General features: G+C 41.9%; 1 protein-coding gene across 1 annotated transcript; it reads left to right on the forward strand.

Annotated features, from left to right (window-relative positions):
* Positions 1-529: 529 nt before the first annotated feature.
* Positions 530-13,811, forward strand: LOC144123181 (uncharacterized). Its single transcript, XM_077656061.1, has 4 exons — positions 530-573; positions 4,265-4,321; positions 4,704-4,849; positions 13,320-13,811. The coding sequence occupies exons 2-4, from the start codon at positions 4,270-4,272 to the stop codon at positions 13,611-13,613; spliced, it is 492 nt and encodes a 163-aa protein (XP_077512187.1). The 5' UTR covers positions 530-573; positions 4,265-4,269; the 3' UTR covers positions 13,614-13,811.
* The last annotated feature ends 3,390 nt before the right edge of the window (positions 13,812-17,201 follow it).

Genomic DNA, 17,201 nt, shown 5'->3' on the forward strand with positions numbered 1-17,201 from the left:
CGTTTGAAACAAGTGAGAATAATGCACTAAGAGCAGTGAAGCAATGTAATAGTATCCGCTAGTTGCCTCATGGTCAAATATTAGAGGCTCAAAGACTTCTTTGTTTTAAACACTGATGGAGCTAGCGTTTCGAACCACCTCACGTTACTGCAAATATTTTTACAGTTCAGCCATAAAAAGTTCTAATTGTGTTTGCGGTCGCGGTTATGCTTACAATGAAGCCGTAGATATAGGGCATATTATGCGTAATGTATCCAGCTAGCCTTCCTGTTGGCAGCAAAATGAGCTCTTGTCGCTTCTCTGTTTGCTTGTGCGGTCAGTTGTGTACCCTTTCGAGAGGCACGAGTGGAAGCTTGGCAGCAGTTCCTTGTTGAAAGCAGCTATATGCTTTGTTTTAATTATCCGCTGGCCTAGAAAAGCACTTCCCGATCTGAATCGCTTCTAAGTGACGTTGCACCGCTTTACAGTCACGTTGGGCAAACCAATCTGGATCATGTATAAAAGGACACTGCAGATACAGCAGTGGTACAGCAGTGTGAGGACGGCCATACCAGTTTCATACCTCACGTGAAGGTAAGCGTTTCATTTCTACCTCTGCATACAGAATACTTTGTAGAATACAGTAAAACGGTTTACGATTTATGCGGTTCGACGTGCTGAAAGACTTCAGCTATAAGGATTGCCGTACTATAGTGATTCGGAAAATTTTGGCTACCTGGGGTTCTTTAACGTACGCTACATCGCACAGTGCACGACCTTCCTTTCGGATCAGCACTTGACCATCATAACCACTGAGCCACTGCGGTGGCTTAACAATAAAGCAAAAATAGGCAAAGCGTAAATAAAATGAACCAGTTCATATGTTACATAAATACGCAGCCAAAATACAGCTGCGTAATAACTAACACTCAACTGAGCAGACAAGGTTATGGACATGAGGGGCTCATTATTTAATTTACGTCCCTACCCTAGTCCTCACAACAGCTTAGCCAGCACCTCGATTCTGATAACCTTGTATATTGTTAATTGTAACCTGTAGAAGGCTGCAGATTAAATTAGACCACGGGCGCTTCTTTAATGTGCACTGAAATCGCAAAGAACACTGCGGCTTTCGCGTTTAGTCACCTTCGAAACGCGGCCGCAGTGGCTGGTATTGATCACGTTTGAGTTTCTGGCGGTTTTGGTGTAGCAGGTAGGTTAAGAGGGTTCCCGCATAGGTGCCGCACTCAGGTACGTGCGATACCATTCCTTGAACTTCTGGTATTACAGGACATCCTACGTCCACCAATATAGACAAGGGTGGCGCAGTTGAACGCTCTCAAGGTTATGTTACCTGCAACACGAATACACTCGCAATATAAGGGTGGAGTTTCCGCAATAGCTGAGTTGGTGGGGCATCTGACGCGACATACGGCTGCCCTAGAGGAATGTGGCTGCTTCTTTCAGCTGTACTGTAATAAATTAATTATCTTTAAGGTAGAAATGATGCCGGTACAAATTTCTATTTGACCTATACCACACGCACAAAAAACAGCCTGCCCTCTATGCGGTTATAGGTGTCGGTTTCAGTGGGCTTACTCATACTCTATGTTCTTCTGGCTTGCTTTTCCGCAGCTTTTCTATGTAGGGAATGTATGCTGCATAAAATTTTTTTGAGGGAACGAGCAACATATAGAGCCAAATTACCCGGTGTTTTTTTTTTCCTACCTGCAAAGCTCGTTTTCTAAACAGTCGTGAAAGATACGACGATATGGCCTGTAATTGTATATCGTACGGCGCAAGGCGCAATACGTTCGCGGCAGTAGGTAGTGTACATACGATTTTTTGCCGCTTAATGTTTGGGCACATATTTACATTGTGGAATTGGAGGATTTCCACATCGTAACGGACACCCCTTTTCTAGATTTCAAAATCGCTGTATTGGTTCTGCATATTATAGCTTGAATATTGCGCTCAAGACAACCGGATGTCAAGACATCTGCGCCAAATTGCTCCGCAATCGGTACAGACTAACTTCAAGCTGGGAGACCCTCGATAACGAAAAAAACACGCCCAAATTTTGAGACATGCGCACCTGAGTACTAGCGTTCCGCGCCAGGAGCTCCCGACTCGGCCACCTGAAACGTCGTATTGGTGCAGGCGTATGCTACTTGGGCTTTCCCTTGCCTTGCTCACGATGCGAAAAGGCAGGAAGGAATGTCAGTATCGCTTGTCACCTAATCTAGTAAGCCGCTCACTTTAATTTTCTCCGGCTTTCTTCCACAATGAACTCTGAGTCAGTCTCGTAGTTTAGTAAAGCGACAGTGTTGACGGTTGGAGTAAAGCGCACCCGCGTTGTCACACAAATTTAGGATTGGTCGGCAGAGGGGTTAACATCACTGCACAATAATCAATGAGAGCGAGGTATGACGTCATACAGAGAGAGAGTCGAATGGCTGGCGGGGTGCCAGCTGCTAAGGAGTCGAAGCGTGTGGAAAGTTTCCGCTGTTCTGTGTTTGGCGCCTCAAGTCACGTGACAGGGTACATGACGTGCTTGCGGCTTGAGAAGCGGCGAAGGAGCCCATCTCAAGGAAAAAATTGGAAGTGGCTTAAATTGGCTAACCTTGCAATTCAGCGAAAATCAAGGACGCTTGTTAAGCATCTGAGGCTCGTCCATGGCAGCTTCACTACAAGCTCGCGTTAGCCGTTCTATATATATACCCACACGAACACGTGGCAATGACGCGGTATCACGTGGAATTACGACATCTCCATCGGATGTCATCACGTGGCTTCACATCACCCCATCAGATGTTCTTAAGGTGAAAGGTCAAATGTCAGCCCAAAGGTCACCAAACGTCAAAGGTCGAAGTTCAGAGATTAAACGTCATCTAAAGGTCAGGGACAAGGGTAGGGGTCAAGGGTTCTGCAGCATAACTGTACCACATACGGTCATACACCGCTAACGTGGTTGAGCTGAGGGCCATTCAAGGTCATTCTCCGGCCTACACGACGACTGCTTTACCTAGCGTAGTGAAGCTTTTCGCTTCGAAAAAAAGATGCCCCAGGCCGGATAAGTGCGTCGCGTAATAATGCTTGTGGAGCTGTGAAGGAGGGTGACTTCGAACACCGCAGTCGAGGTCGACTTCTAAAGGGTTCGTTTAAAGTTGCAATTTTTAATCAAACACGGAAGCGTTTCTGTGGACATCCGGCACTGCGCTTGGAGCGGCACCTCTGGCTTTGAGAAAACTGAAGGTGCACTAACTGTCTTACTTACAGATGGGACACCGCAACCGCACTGTGAGGGAACAGAGAAAGGTGGGATTAAAAGAACGCAAATAGAAAAAAGTCGTTTAGTAGAGAGTTAGAGTATAATTTTGATCACCTAGGGATGATTACGTCCTCTGACACCGCTCAGCACACAGCAGTTTTTTGCAATTCGCCCCCTCCAAATGCTACCGCTGAGCTGTTTTTAGGTTTATGATTTCCGCCTGGAGGCGCAGCGAAGACAGGCGGTCAAGCAGATGGAAAAATGAAAGCATTTTATTTTCCTTTAATTGCATTTCCCGGCAGTCCAGTACACGTACACTGTTTCTGCCGCATATTACGCGTACGTACCACTGCGGACACATTGTGTGCGAAATTGGTTTTCTTTGGTTTATGAGATTTCAAAGTTCCAAAGAAACTCAGGCTATGAAGATGCCGTAGTGAAGGGTTCAGGAAAAATCTACCACCTCGGGTGGTTTAGCGTGCGTTATCATCCCACTGTACTCAGGCGTCTAGAATTTTGCTTCCATCTAAATTCGACTGACGCGGCCACGATCGAACCCGCGTCTTTCTGGTAAGCAGCCGAGTGCTATAACCACTGGGAATCTGCGGCTGCTTCATTGTGCGTAAATTATTTCACGTCGCTATCTCGAACTGCAAATATCGCTTTAGAAATTTAAAAAAAACTGGCTTCTTTTTCGATTTTCAGCTGTTGTTTTCTGTATAAAAGGAAAACAGTAAAAATATTATTCAATACTACAAAATCGCTTTCGAAATAGCTGCTACCACGGAGATAATGTACGGCATAAAACGCATCCACATGTTCAAACCTGCTTTGTTGTATATTTACCGGCTTTTGAACGAGGAATCCGAAGTGAGTAAAAAAGTAATGATCGCTGTACTTGTTCCAGTGTGGCAGTGCTTAACGAATGTTGAGCAAGGAAGTTTGTGTTAGCGAAATGAATTCACAGCTCTGCTTGTAAGAAAAAAAAATGTTGTAACACGTTTCCTTTTCCAGGTACCATGAAGCAATCGGCGGCGACTCTTTTGGTTTGTGCCTTCGGGGCAGTAGCAGGTAAGTACAGAAAGTTCTCCTAAACCCTCACCGGAAGTCGCATATCTCCGTTCAATAACCTAAAAAAAAGCAAGTATTCTGGGCTTTAGCAAGGCCCGTTTATGATATATTTACAATTTCGAGTTCGTTTTGAGTTCGTTTTTTAATTTCACTATAATAAAGATAGGAAAGTAAGTCGGCCTCTCTTATCGTCTTATAGAGAAAACTGTAAAAGGAATGTGCTGTGAACAGGTTGCTCAATGTTAATGCCCTAGCTCCACGAATAACTAAGACTTATCAGTAGAAAGTGGTCAATTTATCATTATATTGAAGGTAATCAGCCAATTAATGATCGCTTCAAGACTGACAAGGAATGAAAAGATTCATTACTTATTCTTTCCAGGGATCGCATTCCTTCCGCCTGAGACATCCAGCCCAACCCTTTATCTGGCTGTAGAGGCTGCAGCAAAGCTTAATTCTGACGAAGCCATCCAGACCGGCGTCATTCTCCTTGATGTGGCACAGGAGATTTATGAAGAATTGAGTGAGGTAAGGCTCAATATTATGAGGACTATTTTTGTCGCCTCTTTGGCGTGCGCATCGATCAACAAGACATCGTAGAAAACTACAGCGGCTTAAAGCGAACAACGCAGCTCGCGTTTCATGAAATGCAACAACGCCTTGCATTTGCAGCGAAAGTAATCGAGAATAAACTCGAATAAATGCGAAATGCTAGCCATTGCACCCTGAGTTTTAACATGCACGGTATTCTGCTCGAGTTAAACATCTCAGTAACAATTTCAGGCTAGCGCCGGCATCCTGACTTCAAGGTGTGTTAGATTGATAGATTGCGCAAGGCGGTGGAGGCGGTTTTCGTCTTCTGTTGACACACATTCTTGTTTCACAGTCCGATCAGCGATCAAGAGGCGCCTCGCTTGCGAGAAGCGCTTTATGTCTACAGGAGAGCAGCAACATGCTAGAACACCCCTGCCAGCACCCTGGAAAATATCAAAGAACAGACGGAAGGAAGTGCTCTGGCGGTGTTTTTCATGCCCAAGTAACAAAGCGAAACGTTGGCATTATCTCAGAAAAGTAAAGATTTTATGAAAAGTAGGACATTCATTTAAACGTTTTAAAGCGGTGGATAATATGCATTGAGGAAATCAAACTTAAATATAAGCGGTGGCTAGCTCCGCTTGCAAAAAACCTATCATTTTTCTTTATGTTTCAAAAAAATATATTGAACATATTGAACAAATACTCCCTTAGCCTGTGCGCGAAAGTTCAGACATAATGGACGCGGCACGGAAGAAAACTTGAGACTTAAAACGATATGTACAAGAAAAAGCGTGCCTTGGCGAAAAAGCGTGAGAAGGCGCAAAGCTGCAAAGCAAGGCAAGGTGTCCTGACCGCCAGATATTAAAGGTATACTAAAAAAATACCTTTTAAACGGATGGAGTGGTTTAGGTACTATACAAATAAAAACTTAAAGGTAATGGTTTCACTTAATCGTTGAAGAAGAGTTAATGGTAGAGTGAACAGTGGACACGTCCATGATGTCGCTTGAAATGCTATATTTCACTATAGCCAGCAAAGACGGACGTAGCCTTGGGCTACTGAATGTAATATTCGTAATCAGGTAGAGCGGCATTGAGGTTCTAAGGGAAGCAGACAGCCAACAGATAGAAATTTATCGCGGGAGAAGCAGGAGCTCTTGAAATACATAGAGATAACGATAATCATGTGCTGGGTGGGAGAAAAAAATTAAGAAATGTAAGCATTTGTGCTCGCGACAAATCAGACAAGTGCATATACACCATGGAGATAATATAATAAACCCTAAAGCAGACAAAAGGAAAGTACGCAATTCCAGAATTCAGATATAAGCAGCAAAATGAAAGGACGGCAGTGATATTAGCAGTCTGGTTGATATGTAATGTAGCTGAAGAAATCGACGCGGCATTATTTTGTAAACAATTTATTGAAGGTACTTAATGTAGGAAGTACTAAACCAAATAAAGCGAAGTTTTATTTTAAATAAAAGAATAAATGACGAAAGCTTTGGACGCACTTCAGAGAGGATGCTAAATTGCGGCGGAAGTGTTGTGTTAAAAATGTCTGGCATCAAGTGTGTAATACTCCGTGATCTCTACGTAAGTAGAAAGCATGAAATCTTTATAGGAAATTGTTATTTGAAAAAGTGGCATATCCAATAGAAATGAGTACTAAGTACCCAGCTTAGAACAATTACTATTTTATCCGACCCAAATTAATCGCCAATAAATTAATCAAGCTCGCTTATTGTCAGAAACGCTATTAACACCTGGTTGCATTAATGCCACGAATCATGTTAAAATTTATTCTCAGTACACAACATCCCTCTCTGTGAAGCACTTGCAGATTAATGATGCATTTGAGTTAAAACACCACTAGTCATGCAGGCAGTGCGTAACGAAGGCTTGCAGCAAGCGTTTGTAAAAGTTGTTAGAACGTGCCAGCCGGGACAGTACGGCCAACTCAATTCCCGAAAGGCGAAAAAAGAACATTAGTCCGATGGGGTGCCAGACGAGAAAATGTAATCCCTGCAGCAACATTTAACGCTTGTCTATATGAGAGATTTAAACAGTTGGATTCGGCGAACTGCGCAGTAGTTTTAGTCGAGAACGCTTTCCACGCTCAAAATACATGACCACATTATCCTCCTAATTAGGTTAGTGCATTGGAAATCCTGACTCAAGGCCTAAAAACATAATGCGTGACAGTGCGGGGTAATGTAAAATAGGGAGGTTTTTAAGAAATATCAGTTTGTTATCTCGATATAATGCTCCACCTCGCTCGATTGCTCTAAATTCTTTTTTAAACAACTCAAGAAACAGTTTTAAAATAGAAACTGAAACAAATTTAGACAAAGACAGGTCTCCGGGTCAGCGTCCATAATGCTATGCGTTGTTCCTAGTACTTTTCCCGCCGCAGTAATGGCGCGAAATAGGTTAAGCCGTGGTAAAAACAGCGCAGCGACGACAGACACAGAGAAGACAGAAGAAGACGGACAAGCGCTGACTAACAACTAAAGTTTATTGGAAAAAACACAGGTATTAATACACTCCTAAAATAACCAGGGAACACGCCCCTCTTAACATCCTTCTAATCGTGCGAATCTAGATACTTAATCTCACATTCGTGAAGAAGCACTGACGGTGTGCTGACGCATGCATCACCATTCGCGTGGATGCGATACGCCTCACACAATTCCCTTGTCAATTTATCCCTGTGCCTGCAAACAACTTTTGTCTCATGGAAAAGAGGGTTGCACATTTTTTTGTCGGGGGAACCTGGGATATTATTCAGGGGGCAATCTCTAAAATGTAATGCAAGGTTGGACAATGGGGGGCCATTTAACGAGGTATGATGCTGACGAAGACGGGTGTTCACACATTTTCCCGTTTGGCCAATGTATTTCTTGCCACAGGAAAACTCAATGTCATACACTACGCTTTCAGCACATGACGTAAACTTCTTTTGGTGGTTTATTTTGCAGGCTCTACTCCCGGTTGGTTTCTGTTTTTTAGCCTTTGCTTTCCTATCTATTATGGCACAAATTTTTCCAAGCTTTTGCGGGGCTGAGAAGAGCACTTGAATTCCATATCTGGCGCCTACTCTTTTTAAGTTGTGTGACAAACGATGAAGATATGGTATAACCGTATGCCTCTTCATGCCTGACGGCTCTGATGGATGGCAACTCTTGAAAGATTTTAGTTTCCTCAGCAATTTATTGCAAGCAAGCACGATTACCTCTTCCGGAAATCCTGCCGATTGTAATCTACTAACCTGCTGATTAAAACTATTCTTCATTCCATGCACACACGATTTCGAAAGTGCTGATCCTAAACATGCAACGGCTATACCACTTTTAACTAATTTAGAATGGGCTGAGCGATAACTAAGCAAGGGCTTCGCTGAGCGCTGTTGAAAAGACCAGCAGACATGATCAGGGTTCAGGACCAATCTTAAGTCTAAAAACTGTAGCTCGTTGTTCTCCGGGAGTTCAAAGGTGAACTTTAAACCTTCTCCACAACTAACAAAAACCCTTAGTATTTCTTCTACATGGCCCTTGAAATTTGTAGGCTCTACAAAAATTAAATAATCATCAACATACCTGAACACCTGTTTTACACAATCACTGAACTTAGAATTTATCGCCCTGTCAACGTGACACAGAAAAATATTACTTAACTTATTCCAAGTTCAGTGATTGTGTAAAACAGGTGTTCAGGTATGTTGATGGTTATTTAATTTTTGTAGAGCCTACAAATTTCAAGGGCCATGTAGAAGAAATACTAAGGGTTTTTGTTAGTTGTGGAGAAGGTTTAAAGTTCACCTTTGAACTCGCGGAGAACAACGAGCTACAGTTTTTAGACTTAAGATTGGTCCTGAACCCTGATCATGTCTGCTGGTCTTTTCAACAGCGCTCAGCGAAGCCCTTGCTTAGTTATCGCTCAGCCCATTCTAAATTAGTTAAAAGTGGTATAGCCGTTGCATGTTTAGGATCAGCACTTTCGAAATCGTGTGTGCATGGAATGAAGAATAGATTTAATCAGCAGGTTGGTAGATTACAATCGGCAGGATTTCCGGAAGAGGTAATCGTGCTTGCTTGCAATAAATTGCTGAGGAAACTAAAATCTTTCAAGAGTTGCCATCCATCAGAGCCGTCAGGCATGAAGAGGCATACGGTTATACCATATCTTCATCGTTTGTCACACAACTTAAAAAGAGTAGGCGCCAGATATGGAATTCAAGTGCTCTTCTCAGCCCCGCAAAAGCTTGGAAAAATTTGTGCCATAATAGATAGGAAAGCAAAGGCTAAAAAACAGAAACCAACCGGGAGTAGAGCCTGCAAAATAAACCACCAAAAGAAGTTTACGTCATGTGCTGAAAGCGTAGTGTATGACATTGAGTTTTCCTGTGGCAAGAAATACATTGGCCAAACGGGAAAATGTGTGAACACCCGTCTTCGTCAGCATCATACCTCGTTAAATGGCCCCCCATCGTCCAACCTTGCATTACATTTTAGAGATTGCCCCCTGAATAATATCCCAGGTCCCCCCGACAAAAAAATGTGCAACCCTCTTTTCCATGAGACAAAAGTTGTTTGCAGGCACAGGGATAAATTGACAAGGGAATTGTGTGAGGCGTATCGCATCCACGCGAATGGTGATGCATGCGTCAGCACACCGTCAGTGCTTCTTCACGAATGTGAGATTAAGTATCTAGATTCGCACGATTAGAAGGATGTTAAGAGGGGCGTGTTCCCTGGTTGTTTTAGGAGTGTATTAATACCTGTGTTTTTTCCAATAAACTTTAGTTGTTAGTCAGCGCTTGTCCGTCTTCTTCTGTCTTCTCTGCGTCTGTCGTCGCTGCGCTGTTTTTACCACGGCTTAAAGATGCACCAACTAGCTCAGTTGTCGGTTCTTCTGAAATAGGTTACCGCCATCGCACAAACACTGATTGAGTTAAATATGCGCTGCAAATGACGGCTTTGTTTATGAATTGTGCATAGCAGGTAATACAAATCGGACTCATCAGCTGGACTACATGCAGCATGAAAAACCACTGATGCGAGGTCTGAGTTGCAAATAAGAGTTGTGATGCCCAGAACTTGTTGAAACCCTTAGAAGTCACCGAAAATAGGGTCACGAAAATTGCTAGACTGAAAATTTATTTCCGCAGTGTGAAAGTTCTGCACTGCTTTCGTATTTGGACCCCGCCACGGTGGCTCAGTGGTTAGGGTGCTCTGATACTGATCCTGGGTTCTCGGGTTGGAACCGGACGGCGGCGGCTGCGTTTTTATGGAGGAAAAACGCTAAAGGGCCCATGTGCTGTGCGATGTCAGTGCGCGTTAAAGATCCTCATGTGATCGAAATTATTCCGGAGCACTCCACTACGGCACCTCTTTCTTCCTTCCTTCTTTCAATCCCTCATTTATTCCTTCCCCAACGGCGCGGATCAGGTGTCCGACTATATATGAGACAGATACTGCGCATTTCCTTTCCCCAAAAGACCAATTAATAATAATAATATTATTATTATTATTATTATTATTATTATTATTATTATTATTATTATTATTATTATTATTATTATTATTATTATTATTATTATTATTATTATTATTATTATTAGTAGTAGTATTATTATTATTATTATTCGTGTTTGGCGAAGGACATAAGTCATAAGGACAGAGAAGAGAACTTGGTTTATTATTATGCTTCGGTGAACAACAGGAACTTGAATAAATACTCTATCGTTGCTATTTAAAAATATTATTGAGAAAAGAAAGGAAATAGCAGTAGTGTTAAAATCTGGGTCAGTTGGTACATGTTCAGGAGTAAAACCAGTCAAAAGACTTAACACAGCGAAGAGACGAGGCACACACACGACGACTGGACTAGCAACTGTGATTTGTAGAAGAAAACAGTCTCCCAGGAAAAGTGGCAAAGTTTGCGCAGCTCAATTAACAGGTAACAGCTCAGTTTGTTGTTAACTGAGCTGCGCAAAATTTTCCACTTTCCCTGGGAGACTGATTTCTTCTATAAAGCACAGTTGCTGGTCCAGTCGTCGTGTGTGTGCCTCGTCTCTTCGCTGTGTTCCGTCTTTTGACTGGTTTTACTCCCGAAAGGAAATAATATTCAGAAATAAAGAATGAGTGAAAAATGCACTTGTGGACATACGGTGTGATGCGACAATTTTGAGTCTGTAGGGCTGAGAGGACAATCATCTTCCCATTGCTTCCTTTGATCTGATCCCTCTGTGTCTGTTTTTCTCCCCTGCCGCGTGGGCTTCGGGTGGTGGGCGGCTTCCGCTCGCTGCAGGTGTTAGCGCGGGCGGAGGCTCAATAGAGGCAGAGGAATTTTTACCGGTGAGCGCCGTGATTTGCAAAAACAAATGCTGAATAACGCCAGTCATTTTGAGAATTAGCGGGAATGTCGTCTTAACGGAAGTTTGTCCACCGCGTTCTTATTTATATTTTATAGGACCGGATGGGGGTCACCAGTCCCGAATTACCGCTAGGCACGAACGCCTTGGAAAAGCAGCTGGTGAACGGCGAACAATATTCTTCACACAAGCATAGAGGCGGGTTCGATCCGTTTACGGCGGTCGAATTTCAATGAAAGAGATATTCTAGAGGCCCGTCTCCTGTGCGATGTCAATGTCATTATCATCATCAGCTTGAGTACCCCCACTGCAGGGCAAAGGTCTCTCCCATATCTCTCCAATTAACCCCTTCCTTTGCCAGTTGCGCCCATCCTATGCCTGCAAACGTTTTAATCTCCTCCACCCACCTAACTTTCTGCCGCCCCCTGCTACGCTTGCCTTCTCTTGGAATCCACTACGTTTTTCTTAAGGACCAGCGGTTATCTTGCCTTCGCATTACTTGCCCTGCCAAAGCCCATTTCTTCGTCTTGATTTGGACCAGGATGTCATTATCACGCGTTTGTTCCCAAACCCATTCTGCCCGCTTCCGGTATCTTAAAGTTAAACCGATCATTTTTTTCCATGGCTCGTTGCACTTATCATAACTTAAGTTGAACGCTTCTCGCTAGCCTCGACGTTTCTGCCCCATAGGTGAGTACCAGTAAGATACCGCTGTTGTATACTTTTTTCTTGAGGAACAGTGGTAAACTGCCATTCATGATCCTAGAGAACATGCCACCTGACCTCTGTCTCATGATATCCTTCTAGTTATTTCCCACTGATGATCAGGATCAGCTGTCAATGCCTGCCCTAAGTATTCTTTACCAGTTCCAGCTCCTCGGTGTCAATAGTGAACTGCTATTTCCTTGCTAGACTGCAGCACATTACTTTGGTTTTCTGTGTTTTAATTTTTAAGCGCACCGTTTTGTCCGACTGTGTAGCTCATTGATCACGATTTGCAGTTCATCTCCTCGATACATGAGACAGATACTGCGCCATTTCCTTTCCCCAAAAGCAATTATTATTATTATTATTATTATTATTATTATTATTATTATTATTATTATTATTATTATTATTATTATTATTATTATTATTATTATTATTATATTATTATTATTATTATTATTATTATTATTATTATTATTATTATTATTATTATTATTATTATTATTATTATTATTATTATTATTATTATTATTATTATTATTATTATTATTATTATTATTCTCAGTGACTTAGCAAGGTATTGTCATCAGAAATTCGTAGAATAATTAGGTATTCTCCATTAACTCTTATACCCAACTGTTTCCAATTCAGGCCTCTTAATACCTCCTGTAAAGAGGCGGCGAATAGCACCTTGTTTCTTATGAATAGCATAGATCGTGTCTTCGTGCCTGATGCCCTTCCTTATTGGTATTTTATTGCTGTTTTTAAGGAGGACTATGGTAGCTGTGCAGTTGCTATATATATGTCTTCCATGCCCTTTACATCCTGACTCCGTAATGCCTCTCCACTCAGTCGAATGCTTTCTCTTAATTAATGAAGGCTATATATAGAGGTTGGTTATATTCTGCGCATTTCCTCATCGCCTGATTGATAATGTGAACATGATATATAGTGGAATATCCTTTACGAAAACCTTCCTGATCATTTGTTTGATTAAAGTTTAAGCTTGCCCTGACTGTATAAGCGATCACCTTAGTAAATACGTTGTACCCAAATCACTGTAAGCTGATCGGTCTGTAACTTTTCAAGTCCTTGACATCTCGTTGCTTAGGAATTAAGATAATGTTTGCGTTCTTCTAATCTTCTGACACGGTCGTGGTCATATTGCATTGTGTATACAGGGTGGCTGGTTTTTTCTAGGCACCCTGCGATGTTAGTGCAATAGTAAAGAAACTCAATTGAGTGGTTGAAATTTCCGTAGACCTTCACTACAGCGTCCGTCATAGCCTGAGTCGATTTGGAGCATTAAACGCCAATAGCCCAAATGATTAACAAAATATTTTAATTTATTAATGCATTTATTGAATTCTCTATCCAGAGTGGCGAAGACTTTCTCGAAGATCTATGGGACGAGGTCGAAGACGCTATTGAGGATGCCGGCAAGAAGATCATAGTGGTGGCAGGCAATCCACTCGGCCACCTGAAAAAGAAGGCCAAAGAGGAAGCTGTACAGATTCTCGGAAAGATCTTCAGCCAAGTGGCGTGCAGTCATGCAGCTGAAGATATTGAAACTAAGCGCGACTGCGTTCGTGTTGTTTGCAAGAAGATCACTGAAGTCGGAGAGCGACTTATCGAGGAGGGCAAGAGGCTTGGCGGTCATTATAAAGGGTAGGGAAGTGCTGCCGGCAATCCCCAAACTCGTCATCCTTGAGCAACCCTCCCTTGAGATCATGGTTGTTGCGAATGAAATAAACATTAGTTAAAAAATGTACACGCTGGATTATAACAAGATGAAACTGCTGTTATTATGTTATGTTATTATGCGCTTGTAGATGTGTGAGGCAGAAGAATTCGAGGATCGGAGTGCTGATTCCACATAAGAGACACAACAGGTCTTCATGAGAAAAGTATGGGCATTTGGCAGCGTTGGCGTCGCCCAACGATCCAAGTTTTTTTTTGACAAATATAGGAACCTGATGAAAGTGAAGGAATAAAAAGAGTTTAGTATTTAATTACTCCTTTACCTGCTGCTAATACCAAATGTACAGGGCAATTGTAATAACCTGAATTCTTCAGTGGCTTGTTTGGAAGTTGACGCACACAAAGCTAGCTACTCTGTTTGTATAACAAACCCAATAAAACTATCACCAAGCAAGTAGCGCCCATAATCTTCATTTTCTTTTGTCAGGAAAAATCACATGGAGAGAACTCGCGGCTGCGAGCTACGTATTTTGATAGATTGTGAAATTTCAATTTTAATATATAGTAACCACCGGAGTTTTTAACACCCTTCCAGCAAGAGTTAAGCAGAGAGTTTTCAGCGGCTAATCACACACTGATTATTTCTCAGCAATGTCTGAGGAAAGTTTGAGGCACTGGCCTGCTTCATAATAAGAGCGTTTGCGGAGGTGCCCCTGTACTAATTTTTTCCTGTTTAATAGAAAGAAAATCTGGGCCTTTCCCCAAACTTTATCAAACCTAACAACCGATCTATCGACGCTCCTTTTGCTACACTGAAGAATCCTGGTTCCTTGTATCTAAAGGGTGAAAGGGCGCTTAGGGTAAGCAATGGAGACCAGAATGAAATAAGTGAAGTTTAGAGCCTGTGAAACCGGTGACTTATTACTTTCAGTAAGATTTAAAGCCATTTTTCACGTTAAAGGCGTTCAGGGGTGTAAAAAATGTTTAAATTGTAAAATGGGGGTTTATTCGAGGCACTGAGACCTCATGAAGGAGCATGGGCGGGAACAGTCCGTGGTCAGCCAGGTCGAGCTTACAGCACGCGCAGAGATGGCAATGTCACCGATAATCTAAATATTACCCTTTGTCTTTACAAAATCTTCAAATACGAATCAAATACGAATATGAAGGAAAATGCTTTCGAATATCGAATTGAATTTCGAATACATGGTCAGTACGAAAAAAACAAATCATGAGAACATGGGCAAATGTTGGCGTCCTGGTTTAAAAAAAACTACAGAGAATATTTACTGTATTAAAATAAATGCGAAAACACGGATTTGTGCTATGCAGAGGACGACGAAGAGCGGACAGTACCACGGGAGGGAGCACTAACATTAACCTAGCTGCGAGCCGTCTACGCTGCAGACAACGAAGGAATTTGCTCGGCGTTGGTATCCATCGGATTAGGGATTACGCACTCAAAGGGGGAATGGTTTCACAACTGCAATGAACAAACCTAGACTTGCTCAGCCTGATGCCAAAAACAAACACTGGAGGGCACACTATTGTTCCGTCTTAATGGTATGACGCGATAACGTAATGGGTTGATTCAGATATATGCAGATCATTCCATATTTCACATTCATAGATTGCTGGGAGCCTTCATACCCCCCCCCCCCCCCCCCCCCCCTGGTAAAGTGGTGCAGCTGTTAAGTGATGCGGAACAAGCCTCCTATGGCAGGTGCTCCCAGCGGTGGGCTTTGCTCAACCCGGGTTGCTCTTCCCGAATGACCAATCATTAATTTAACTGCCACTTGCCACGGTGGGCAGGTTGTGATCGCGCTGCAACGGCACGCAACCCGCGGGGCCCACCCGCCTCATAGTCGGCTCCCTCGGCTCCACCTGCTTGTTTCTAGGCAGTGGCACCTCTAACGCTATGGTGTCAAAACATGACATGCACAGAAATGCATACTACTTCACCAGACAGCATAAGAGAATGCAATCTATACTGTGGCTTGCAAAATGGAATCTCAGATCACAAACTAACTTTATGTAGCGCCCCCAACAATAGCTCAATTAATATCCCGCGGCCACTAACTACCGTTTTTGATTGCACAAAGCTGTAGAGGCTTTTTAGACCACATTTTCTTCGAATTTGACTCGTTTACTTAACTTCCACGCCGTACTACAACTGCACATCAAAGAACTATGGGAGGCCTTGTAAATTATTGCATCACACCGCATTATTATGTTCGCGCCATTTAAAAGGTAAAACTAAGAAGCAACACTTCAATTACCCATGAACTTATAGACAGTAAACGAAAAATTAATCCACTCAAACAATTACTCAAGTTAAAATCTTTCTTTAAATAGGAAAAAGGCGAAGTGTAGCCATAGAAACATGAAAAGTCGGCTAAAGTCTATTACATCGCACTATTTCGCTAATATGCTGAATAATTTTACAAGGACATTCCCAATAAATCTTTGGAGCTATCTGAACTCAAAAGCGTAGTTCTAATCCATCCTTGCAAAAAGACAACCGTGAGCTCGCCAATTAAATAAATGTTTATTTCTCGTCCATGTTCACTAATTATAATGGCATTGTTCCATGCTTTAGCCACAGCAGAATGATAAACATAAAACCACTGTGAGAGAGAGTGGAATACTTAACCTGGTATGAAATCTGGACACACCCAAAAATATACCATGTCTTAATAATATTTCTAATAGCTTTTTTCAAAACTTGCGCTGTGTGTATGGCTAAATATTTACACATAATCTTTAATAAATCGCTAAAAACATGTACTCCACCAAAAGAATGGAAAAAAAGGCTGAAACCAATCCAATACACAGGTCAGGAAGCAAGAGTGATGTTACTAAATATAGACCGATCTCAATTACCTGCTCAGGGTCGAATATACTGGAGCATATTAGCCTTAAGCACGAATTTATTTTGCTCAAAAATGAACGCATATTATTACTATTTATCATTCGCTTCCGCTACGGCTATGAAAGGTAATACAATTAATAGAATTGGTGCACAGCTTATCCCAGAACATATATATATATATATATATATATATATATATATATATATATATATATATATATATATATATATATATATACCAAGAAGCAAACAAACCTGTCACACTTCATGACTTTTGAAGGCTTTTTATCGGGTTACACATGCTAAACTAATTAATAAGCTTGAAACGATATAAAGTGGACAACATAGTTAACTCGGTTAGAATGAACTCATCAGACCAACCACGGTATGTAAAAATTAAACGAGAAGCTTCAAGTTCAAGTGGTATCTGGTTTTCCCGTAGGTTGCCTCTTGGCCCCTGCTCTCTTTTTAATTTTCATCAACGATGTAGCGGCTAATCTTAATGTTGACATGCGTGTATTCGCTGATGACGGCATCATTGCTCAGGAAATCAACGCATTTCATGAAGATGAATCTCTGAGAATGCAATAAAAACTATTACACAATAGTTCACCGAGTGGCAGGTGGCCCTTAACGCTACTGAAAGAGCTTTTATGACAATGACAAGAAGGAAGCAAAAATGGAAAT

Source organism: Amblyomma americanum, chromosome 3 (genome assembly GCF_052857255.1).
Source record: "Amblyomma americanum isolate KBUSLIRL-KWMA chromosome 3, ASM5285725v1, whole genome shotgun sequence".
In the NCBI taxonomy this organism is placed as follows: Eukaryota; Metazoa; Arthropoda; class Arachnida; order Ixodida; family Ixodidae; genus Amblyomma; species Amblyomma americanum.